Source organism: Rattus norvegicus, chromosome 16 (assembly GCF_021556685.1).
Source record: "Rattus norvegicus strain SHRSP/BbbUtx chromosome 16, alternate assembly SHRSP_T2T, whole genome shotgun sequence".
NCBI lineage: Eukaryota > Metazoa > Chordata > Mammalia > Rodentia > Muridae > Rattus > Rattus norvegicus.
Genome location: NC_141549.1, coordinates 18,796,404 through 18,807,082, shown reverse-complemented (window position 1 = coordinate 18,807,082; position 10,679 = coordinate 18,796,404). Strand labels below are relative to the sequence as shown.

Sequence of the window (10,679 nt, the reverse complement as noted above, 5' to 3'; positions counted from 1 at the left end):
TAGTGACACACTGACTGGTGCAGATGGGGGAGGGGGAAGTACTCAGGGAAGTAGTCACAGGCACAAGTCTTGATGTGTTCCTAGCAGGACTATTAGGTTTCCCAATTTTGCTAATGAGCACAGGCCCTGGGCTCTTTCAGCAGGTGTGCAGAGGGGCCAGACCTTGGCCTCCCCTCACAACTCAGGGAGACTAGGGACAGGAGACACCTGCCTGAGTGGCTGAGAGGTTGTTGCCACCTCTCTTCCCGATGAGGAAGTTAGGGACCACATGGACGTCACTTGAGGACAGACACAGCTGGTGCCTGCCTGAGCACCCTGGAACTGGGACACCAGAGGAGGGGCTGTTCATGGGTTTGGGGTTCTTCCAGGATATGAGTATGGGGCAGGGCCAAGTTGCACCGCTGTGCTGCAAGACCACGGGCATGCTAAAGTCTATGTCGTTCACAACATGGGTTAGGAATTCCAGTCCCCAAAGACACTCAGCCAACAGGTACAATGTTTCATATTCGTATCAATAAACGTACCGTACAAAACCTGCTGCCCATCAACCCTGGGCAGGTATGGGGTTCAGGGAGCAGGGACACACTCAGGGCCCTTGTCCCAAAGGGGAGGCATTGCACAGTCAGGAGAACAGCGCAGGGCCTGGACGAGGGCTAGTTTGTATTTTGCCCTCCAGAGGGGGAGCTTCTCGGCAGCTGCGGGGTAACCCCGTGACTGGTTTCACTTCGACCTTAAGAGGGGAAGTTGGGGTCCACGGGGCGGGTCCCGCCCAGCCCCAAGTGTCCAGGGCTGAGTTCCTGGAAACCACCTAGCACAGTTCCTTTCTAAATCGGAGATATGGCTTGAAGAACTCGGGGGGCCCAGGCCAGTGGCCCCGCAGCCTCTGTAAACATGGCAGACGCAGCGGGAGGATGGCATCCTGCGTGTGTTCACCAGGGGAAGGGATTAGAAGACAGACATGGACAGGGAGGCAGGTGAGGTGGGGCGCTCAGCGTGCTGCAGGGGGCGGGCCAGGCCCGGGGGCACGCACAGGGTGTGCGAGGGTGACGGTGAGCGCGTCATTGTGCTGCACAAGTGATGCGTGCTGGTAGTGCAATACCAGCTCCTTCAGGGATCCGTACAGGTTATAGGGCTCTGCGAAGCCAAAGCCAGTGGCTGTGCGGTAGATGACACAGTGCTTCGTGTCGCCATCCACCCTGCGTGGCCAAAAGAGCAGTTCAGAGAAACCATGCCTGCCTCTCCACACAACCTGCTCCTGCCCCTCCCTGCCAAGCTCAACAGGGCCCAGCACACAATGGGTTCGAAACACAAGTGACTCAACCCCGTCAACAGCCCAGCACTCACACCACAGAGCATGCGTAACAGCCCCGCTGGCTGCTCTCCCGGATGAGGAAGGTCCCGTCTCGTTTGCCACTCAGCATCTCCTCCGCCTGTGTGCGGTTGATCTTGCCCACGTACCACGTGCGCTCCTCATGGTGGGGGAGGGCGTCCTCATCCTCCATCAGTGAATACTGGCTGTGGGTGAAAGAAGCCACTGCTGGGCGAACTCTCATTCTCCACCACCAATGCAAGCGCCCGTCCCTTTTATGAAGTCTTTTGCCCCTTGCAGCACATCACTCACTCCTCAGTCTCATTCTTGATTCCCAGCCACTCGTTGATCTTCCTCTGTCGGGCACCTTTCTGGGTGAGCCACCTGACAGGGGAGAGGTAAGTGAGCACGTGCAGGGGAAACTGAGGTAAACCAGGGCAGGTTCCAATTGCAGTATCTCTGGCAGCCCAAAGGGGCGCCCAGAACCTGGTGGTTTACCCAGCACTGCAGTGATGGGCACGAGCGCCCCCTGGTGAGCAGGAGAGGGTGCGACTCACACGAGGTACTGGTCCCTGATCTTGCGCAGCTGCATGAGATCAGGCTTGAGGCTGTTCATGCGCTTGTCAATCTCTCGATTGTCCGAGGCCTGCGCCCGCAGATCCTGCTCCAGCTTCGTGCGGCTTTCATGTATCTCCGCGATTCGAGACTTGAGTCGCTCCGAGTTCAGCAGGATCCTGAGTAAACGGGCAGGGTGAACTCCTACACACCCTCCAAATTCCATTTCCCACTGACCACCAGCCTCCTAGGCGAAAGCCGCCTTCCTTCTTTCTTGCCCTGTGCCCACCAGAGAGGATGACAGGAGGACCCCACGCACCTCTGCATCTCCTTCTCATTGCCCTCTCGCCGGAAGCGCTCCAAATACTCCTTGCTGCACTTTTCCTGTGTCTGGCCCTGTTCTTCGAAGATCTTGATGGTCTCGTTGAAGGCCTCTATGGCTGTGCGCTTCATCTGAAGCTCCTGAGGATGGGGTGGATCTCAGTAACACCCACAAATCCCTAAATCTGTCATTAGGAGTGAAGGATGATCCTGCTCTGACTCCTTCACTGAGAACAATGTTCCAATAAGTGCTGGCTGCACGCAGCAAACTCTGACTTGGCCTACAAACCCATCCTGCCTTCATATTCATTTTTGGGAATCCAAAACCTGGACCTCTAAGAACCACTGGGAGGAACTGAGTGCTGGGGGGGGAGGGGTGCACACTGGCTTGGGCCACCCCTCTGTACCTCAACCCTCCCTCATCCCCCATGTGCAGAGCCCAGGTACCTGGGAGGTTCGTGTGTATTCCTCATAGAGCTGGTCATACTCGCGGCTCTTGTCCTGGTACTGCTGGTGGTAGACCTTGAGCTGGGCACCCACAGCCTCTACACTGTCCTCCTTCACCACCTGGTCCTGGACCCACAACACACTATTAGTGCTTTCCCTCCCAAACCCAGGCCCAGCCAAGGCCCATGTAACCCCAGCACAGAACACACTTGCTGGTACTTGGACACAGGGTAGAGAAGGCGCGTGTCCAGCTTGGCGTTGTACTGGGCCAGTGACTCATGTCGGTAGTGGGAGATGAGCTCTACCACGGAGCAGAAGGTAAGGGGCTCTGAGAAGCCATAGTGACCGTCCCGGTGGAAGACTTTGATTAGCTTGTTGTTCCCGCCTTTCCTGTATACAGGGGTGGAGTCATTATCCTGGGAGGCCTCCCCAGCCTCAGCCCCCCAACCCCACTGCCTGGGCACCTGCCTACCTGAGGGTGAGCGTGTACTCTCCTTGGATCTTGCTGGATGCATCTCGGACTAAGAAGGTACCATCAGGTGTGTCTCGGAGCCTCTCATTCACCTCTTCCCTGGAGAACAGGGGTACGGAGCCACTGACGTGGACTGTCCGCCCAACCCACTACATACACACACACACACACGCACAGACACACACACAACTCATCTTTTGCTGCAGCAGAACTACCTGGAAATGTCCCCCCAGTACCACTCTGCATCCTGAAGCGAGGGTGTACTCCCTCCATTGGCCAGGGCTGTGGGTGCCGGCTTTACCTTAGAGGGTTTGGGTGGCAGTGCTGGGGGACAGAAAAACACGTATGCATTACACACTATGTGTATGCTGCTGCTGCAGAAGCATGCACATGTCAGGTGCTAACTGAATACGACGCTGTCTGTAGACTTGCCCATCAATGAGAAAGGGAGTCACCTGGCGGGGCGGTGTCTTGCTCATCCACATGCTCCTGCACCAGCCTCTCTAGAAGCAGCACAGGGAAGTCAGGTGCAGGCTCACTCCTAGGGGCAAGTAGGGGTGTCAAGGCCTGGGAATGACAGCTGCGCCATGTGTGAGGACTTGGGACAGCAGGTGTGGAACACAATTGGCAGTATGGGAAGACAGGTGAAGCAAGGCATGTGCAATAGGAGCCCCGGGAGGAAAACAGAAAGTAAAATCGTGCCCATCGCAGGCTTGATGGACCCAGATCCTGGCTTTCTCCCCCCTCAGACCGCCCCCAGCAGGGTTCCCTCCACAGTGAAAGCCTTGTCCATGTGCTGCCACCCCTGCTGCCCTTGGCTTAGACCCTGTTGTTTGTACTCTATAAAGAGGCCTTCCTTGGCCCCACTGCTCTTAAAGACCCCAAAACTTTTGGTCCTGCCTAGCTCCTCCCATCCAGGAAAACTACTTTTTCTCCTTCCATCATTTCTGGGACCCAGCCTACAGTGACGACCACGCCCACCAAACCACGCCTCTTCACAGCCCCACCCACTCACCCATCACCCTCGCCCCCTGGCGGAGGCGCACGCAGCAGCAGCGGCCCGAAGGCACTGGCCAGTGCGTGGACAGCTGTAGCTGGTGAGGGTGCTCTGCGGGCCACGCGGCCCAGGTGCTGCAGCAGGAACCGCAGAGTGAGGGCCTGGTGCAACGGCAGCGTTGGGGGTTCCAGCACCAGCCCCACAGGCCCCGTAACCTCTGCAGGCAGAGACAAGACAGCCAGAGGCAGTCAGCCAGGCCAGTGACCACCCAGGTATCCACCCCTTGGTCCCTTGCCCACCCTGCTCTCCTAAGCTTTACCCCGCATCGCCCGATAAGCCTCCGATGCAGCCTCAGGAGTCACCACAGCTGCAGGCAATGCCAGCAGGAAGCCCTTAACAGCATCGTACAAGGTGGTGCGGTCCCACTGCTCCAAGTCACTCAGGGACCAGTCTGCAGGTATGGCAAAGTGTCACAGTCCAGCCTGGTAAATGTGCCTGCCCTGCCCATCACCAGGGGAAAGTGAGCAGAATCCCTGACCTGTCCGTGGTGCGGGCAGCTCCGGCCTACTGTAGCATTCACTGTCCAGCTCTGGGAAAAGGGGACTCACATGACTGACCAGCATACATCACATGGGGCCCAGGACACCTCCCCATTAGGTGTCACCTTCCCCCCACCACCAAGGAAACCCACAGCATCCCAGCTCTGCCTCTGTCCATGAAAAGACCAGGACAGAGCCCCCAGCCCAAACAAGCAAGAGTGTGAGGACCACTGTCAGGCTGGACCTCACCTGCTTGCTCAATGGCTTCTATCAGCTTCACCAGAATCGGGGGCGCAGGCTCAGGTGGGGAGAACTGCTCTGCCAGGCTTGCCAGTGTGTGACCTGGAAGGGAGGGACAGGGTGTGAACTCTCATGCTCCATGCCTGCAAGTCTCTGGCTGGAGAACCCCGGGCCACAGGGAGGGCTGTCAGTGGCAAGTTATTTCTGGTTTATCACAAGGAAGCTGCAAGCCCAGGGACCGCGCGGGGGACACGAAGGACGGTAAAAGCGGAGTCAAGGTGCAGGAGTGGACATCCATCACTCTGCACTCTGGGGTTGAAGGCAGGAGGATGGCCGGTTCCAGGCTTGCCTGGGTTACACAGAACCTGTCTCCAAAATCAAGAGGTGGCAGTGCAGACAGTTTCTGTATTAGGCTGGAAGCAGCAGAGAAGCAAACACCGCCCTCTTCACGTCAAATGTCAGGCCTCTACAAATATACACAGTTGCACCTATGTGGCTTTGCAAAGATTTTGTGTGGCAGCAAGGGAAGTTCATACAGGTGTTGGCTCTACTATGATCAGCTGTGCAGCCCTGACCTCTGGGATCACCCTCTCTGGCTTCAAAGAAAATCACCAGATTGTAGTTACCTTTTTGTTTTAGATTTTATTTTGAGACAGGGTCTCAGTATATCGATCAGGCTGGCCTGGAACTCACAAATATCCTCCTGCCTCTGCCTCCTAGAGTGCTGGGCTGAAAGGCCTGGGCCACCAAGTCTGATGCTCTTTTTGTTTGGCTTTGAAACAGAGTCCTACTATGTAGTCCTGTAAACCCACATCAGTTCTCTGGCTGGGACTGCAGGCATCCCCACGCCTGGCTTCCCTCCCCCACCCCGGCCTCCAGGCCCAACCCCATCCCAGCAGTGCCTGGTTCTCATGCAGGGCCTTTTATGCACAGGTGTCTGCCTGGCCCTGGCGAGGCTCTGCCTGCCCCTACCATCTGGGTTGGCTCCGGCCCTCGGCAGGGATGTCCTGGCATGCGGCAGAGGCAAGCCAGGGCCTGCAGGGCCTCTCTGAGTGGAGCTGGCCTAGCTGTATGGAAAAGAAAAAAAAGAAAGAAAGGAAGAAAAAGAAACAACTCCCCCAAACCTGAAGGAGGGGAGAGGAGGTGAGCAGCACCCTGCCAGCAGGGGAGAGAGGACACAACAGCCAGGGACCCCAATGCCAAACGGAGGCCCCACAGGTAAGAGCCTCACCCTCTTTGAGAGACGCAGGGGAGTACTGAGTGAGGAGTTGGCTGAGTGGTTCCAGGTGGTTCTTCAGGACCTGGAGGTGCGGCCTTTGCTGGTGGGGAAACTGAGCTTACAGAGGGCCGCCCTCAGTCCTGAAGGTTTGAGTGTGAGGCAGGCGGGAGGGGCGTGAGATGGCTGGACCCTGGCCAGCCTGGGGAGGGAGGCCGCTGTTACTGGGGCAGCCACAGCTCTGGCTGTGAGCCCGGATGGGCTGGGGCCCTGCAGTTCTCAGGGCCAGGCCTGGGCTCTGGGGACGCCAGATGCTGCGTGGCCTGAGCCAACCTCCCAGGCCTCAGCTGTGCTGCAGATCCACCCCAAGTGAGGGGCTCCAGCCATGTAACTGTTTGCACTGGGCATCGAAGTCGCATAGCTAGCCTTAGAACTCTCTGTGATCCTCCTGCCTCAGCCTTCCCAATGCTGGGATAAGTGGCATGTACCATGTCTGGCTGCCTGATTCTCTTCAACAGGTTTGTGGGGTCCTTGCCTTCCACTCTGCTGCATACCATGGCCAGACATCCACCTTTTCTGGGACTATAGCTCAGTAGGGACAGGGTTAGAGGCTCGCACAGAGAATCTGTCTGCAGCTTGCAGGAGGCCTCCGCAGCCTATGGACTACTTCCCAAGCTGGGTTTTCACTCCCTGCTGGCTGCTTCCTGAACCTGACTCTGGGCCTTTGCAGGAGCTGTGCTCTGTGCCTGGAGGGCTCCACCCTCAGCTCCTCACCACTCTTGTAACCAGAGTGACAGTCTCACTTCCTGAACAAGAAATCTAACCAGGACCTGGCTCCAGGGGTGAACTCACTAACTACAGCAGCGTCCCAATACAACTACTCCATATTCACCAGAGAGAAGAGACCACAGAACAGACTGAAGGTCTGAGGGGACAGGTGCCTTTTCCAAAGTGTCTGCTCACCTGACTCAGAAGGTCCATCCAAGGGCCTGGCAGGCAATGGACGGGGCCCCCGTGGGCGAGGGCCTGGTCGAGCCAGAGCCACAGGTCCTAGGAACTCCACATATGTTCCAGGGAAGTCCCCTCGCTGTCGGGTGCGCTCATTGAAGCCAGGCATCCAGCCCACGTTGTGTGGGCAGCGCTCTCCTCCATCAGCCACACCTAGTGCCTGCAGAGCCACCCGGCTCACCACCAGGAGGTCACCAGGAAGAAGCTCCAGGTCCTCAGGCCGCTCCCGGCGGAATGGGTATACAGCCCTGTACTGGAAGCCTTCAGCACCTGCCATGGCTGGGCCCGGGGGGGGGGGGGTCTGGACAGTCAGGTGGCTCCCGGGGGCTCCAGGGGCCCCATGGGCTGGTGTGGCCTGTGTGGTAGGCTTGCAGACCTCTACTTCCAGAAGTCAAAGGCGACCTCAGGGGCCGCACATGCCTAGCTGGCCATTACTGAAAGCCACTTGTCACAGAGTCCACCATTTAGTCACCTGTGCGATGATGATGTCCCTGGTGTTTTCTCAAATCATTTGGCTTGTGTCCCCCATCAGATGGCCAAGCTGGGGTAGGTGGGTCACTCCGTCATTAGCTGGGCTGTAGGTGCCCAAGCTTGCTGGCTCTTCAAGGTGTGCCTGACACCAGATGGGATAACTGAGACCACAGGCTGCTACCATGCTCAGCAGGGGGATACCAGCCTAGAGGACACGGACAAGGCAGAGTGAGCCAGGCCAGAATCCCCCCGTGGCCCTGAAGCTGGACCCTTATCAACCTCCCCATCTGTAGAGCCCACACTAACAGCCTTTCTTTGGGATGGCTGGGAGCTCTCTGAAGGACCCCACTCATCAGGAAGAAGCCAACCACAGACGCACCCAAGTTCAAGTAGGAACAAAGGCAGTGATCACATGGCCAGTTAGACTTGGGGCTAACAGGGGACCCCAAGAAGAGGTTGAGCACCTGAGCAGTGGACATGGCCCAGCAAGAGCTATGGCCTGGGTGGGCATCCAAGGAAACAGAGGCCTTGGTTCCTGCAGGAGAGGAATAGACAGGGTGCAGGGTGTCCCCAGCTTGCCTGAGTCTGGGGTTCTCCTCTGGTGATGCGAGAGAGGGGAGGTGTCAAGAAGGACCATGGTCACCTTAGTGTCACAGTAGGATGGGGACAGGAGCTGGACACCACTACATCGGGTCCTAGCCTGGGTCCCCATTCCAGCCTGCTGTTCGGTCCTCTCTGCGTCCTCCTAGGGACCGAGGGTGACAGGTCCTCGGACGGGAACAGGACAATGCATAGACTGATCCCTGCAAAGGCCTGATGGTGGAAGACGCCTGCCTAGGATGCACAGTGGCTTTCAGAAAGGAGCCCTCAAATAGGCATTTAGCGTGCCAAGGGGAGGGTCTGGGATTCATCCCCAGATCTCGGGGACCCGGTGCAGGTGTCCTAGAGGGACTTAGGGTTCCATGATCCAGGGTAACCGGCGTGACTCACTGTCCGGCCTCTTGTGGCCTGTATGTTATAGGTAGGGAAACTGAGGGTCGGAAAGGCCTCTCCTCAGAAAGCTACCCGTCTACCCGCCCCCGTGCAGTGCACGTCTGCACACCATGGTGGGGGGGAGGGTATCGCAGAACCCCCAATGCAAAAGGAGGGGCCCAGGGTGCACGCATAGTGTGCCGTGCTCACACAGACGGGCCCCTAGTCCCTCGTGCACCCCGAAGACCCCCCGGACGACGGAAGTGGCCAGATCCGGGGTCGTGCCCCGAAAGCTCTTAGCCCCGTAGCGGGCGGGGACCTCCCGGCCTTAGAGACCCCGTATCTATCCCTCAGGCTGCACAGCCCCACGCTTGGCTCGGAACCCGGTTCTGCGCGGCACCCACGCTCCTCAGGTCCCCGCCGCCACCATCAACTCACCCACTCCGGCCGCCGTCGTCGCCACCACGACCGCCGCCACCGTCGCCGCAGCCGCGGGATCCCTGCGTCAGCCGCCGTCGCCGCGGTTCCAAGCCTTCGGGCCCGCCCCCAGGCGGAAATAGCCGAGCGTACTCGGGTCGGGAGGGCGGTTCTTTCACCCCATACGAGGCGGAGCCCGAAGAATGAGGCACGCGGGTACGCTTCCGGAAACTGCCGAATGTACTCCCGCGGGAATGGTGGGCTGTTGTTTGCCACGAGACAGCCGAGGCTGGCCGGAAACAGCCGAGCATAACCGATTCGAGAGAGCGCTCGTGGGGCTGCTGGCCAGGCTAAGAGGCGGTTGATGGTTTACGAAAACACTGGAAAGGGAAAGGTCGGAAACGCATTCGGTCCGAGGCTGGACTCGGTAGGACTCGGGACTCTGAGATACCTGAGCCATTCCGGAAATAGCTGAACGTGCTACAGCAGGGTTGGTTTTTTTTGTGTGTGTTTTGTTTTCTTAACGAAGTCGTGAACCTGCAAGACCGCGGAGCGTGTCTGGAAGGAACCTAACGACCTCAAATATAGCTCTTGGCAGTTGACTCGGAGGCCGCCGACGGCTTCCGGAAATAGCCGAAGCACGTCCAGTTTGGCAACTGCACTCTCAGTAGAGAGCTGCTCGTGCAAGGAATGGAAGGCGAAGGCGCTGCCATGGCAACCCTAGGCGTCCGGAAACAGCCGAAGTGTCTCCGGCCCAACACGCGCGAGAATGCTGCTCATCTGAGTCCGGAAGCGAGATTGTTTCCGGAAATATCGACCGACGCTGGCAATTGGAGCCGTGGGGCGGCAGAGACAGAAAGAACCAGAGAGAGAGTTTGAGAACCGGAAGTAACCGAGCCTGTTCGGCTGATTTCGGAGGGATTTATTTTAGCTCAGCGCAAAGACCGGGGTAGAAAATTGGGACAGAGGGGTTGCAGCTAGAGTTCGGCAGGTAAGAGTGCTCGCCGCTTTTGTACAGGTTCAGTAAATTACAGCCGCTTTTAACCCGACGCCCTCTTCTGGTGTCTCTGGGACTTGCAGGCAAGTGGTAAACATACACATTAAATATTCTTTAAGGGAAAACATAAAAAGATGGGCTAATTGAAGGATTAATTTTTTTTTGAGGCAAAGGCTCTGTGCTGGAATTAAAAGCAAGTGCTACAACTCCCAGCCTTATGGGTTTGGGGGCTTTTTAAGGTTTATTTTTGTTTGTTTTTCTTCCGTGTGTCTTGTGTGTACCTAGTGTCTGTAGAAGTTAGAGGAGACATCGGATGCACTGGAATTTGAATTACAGATGACTGTTAGCTGCCATGTGGGTACTGGCACTAGAACCTGAGTCTTCTAGAAGAGCAGCCAGTGCTTTTAATCGATTCATCCCTTGGCTTTATTTTTTGAGACAGGGTCTTGTTATGAGCCCAGGCTGGATTTGAACTCATGATCCTTCTGCGTCAGTTCCCCACCCCCCACCCCAGTGTTAGTATTACAGGTGTACACTGCCATGCCTGGAAACACTTTTTGCCCCATTGCTGTCTAGTCAGGATCCCAGCCTGCTAGGTAGCTGGGGTGCAGCCTGGCCTAGATGAAGTGTTTAAGCAAACCCCTATACAACCTACAAAACTCACCTCAGATGATACTGAGCCAACAGTTGTTCCCTACCCCTAGCCACTCATAAATGC

General features: G+C 57.3%; 1 protein-coding gene and 1 long non-coding RNA gene across 4 annotated transcripts; one reads left to right on the top strand and one right to left on the bottom strand.

The window, feature by feature from the left end:
• Nucleotides 1-486: 486 nt before the first annotated feature.
• Pik3r2 (phosphoinositide-3-kinase regulatory subunit 2) lies at nucleotides 487-9,083 on the bottom strand. 2 transcript variants are annotated; one of them, XM_087588029.1, is made up of 17 exons: nucleotides 8,986-9,083; nucleotides 8,040-8,110; nucleotides 7,060-7,780; nucleotides 4,890-4,982; nucleotides 4,640-4,690; nucleotides 4,421-4,552; nucleotides 4,120-4,318; nucleotides 3,560-3,645; nucleotides 3,320-3,428; nucleotides 3,105-3,203; nucleotides 2,842-3,022; nucleotides 2,633-2,758; nucleotides 2,184-2,326; nucleotides 1,867-2,043; nucleotides 1,622-1,693; nucleotides 1,345-1,515; nucleotides 487-1,196 (listed from the first exon to the last, which is right to left on the bottom strand). In XM_087588029.1, exons 3-17 carry the CDS (start codon nucleotides 7,379-7,381, stop codon nucleotides 989-991), a joined length of 2,169 nt encoding a protein of 722 aa, XP_087444155.1. In that variant the 5' UTR covers nucleotides 7,382-7,780; nucleotides 8,040-8,110; nucleotides 8,986-9,083; the 3' UTR covers nucleotides 487-988.
• Nucleotides 4,009-10,205, top strand: LOC134482470 (uncharacterized). 2 transcript variants are annotated; one of them, XR_015640274.1, is made up of 3 exons: nucleotides 4,009-4,373; nucleotides 5,814-6,098; nucleotides 6,615-10,205. It is a non-coding gene; the product is annotated as an uncharacterized LOC134482470 (long non-coding RNA). The 2 variants fall into 2 exon arrangements; XR_015640273.1 differs by lacking the exon at nucleotides 4,009-4,373 and having other exon boundaries at nucleotides 4,937-6,098.
• Nucleotides 10,206-10,679: the final 474 nt, after the last annotated feature.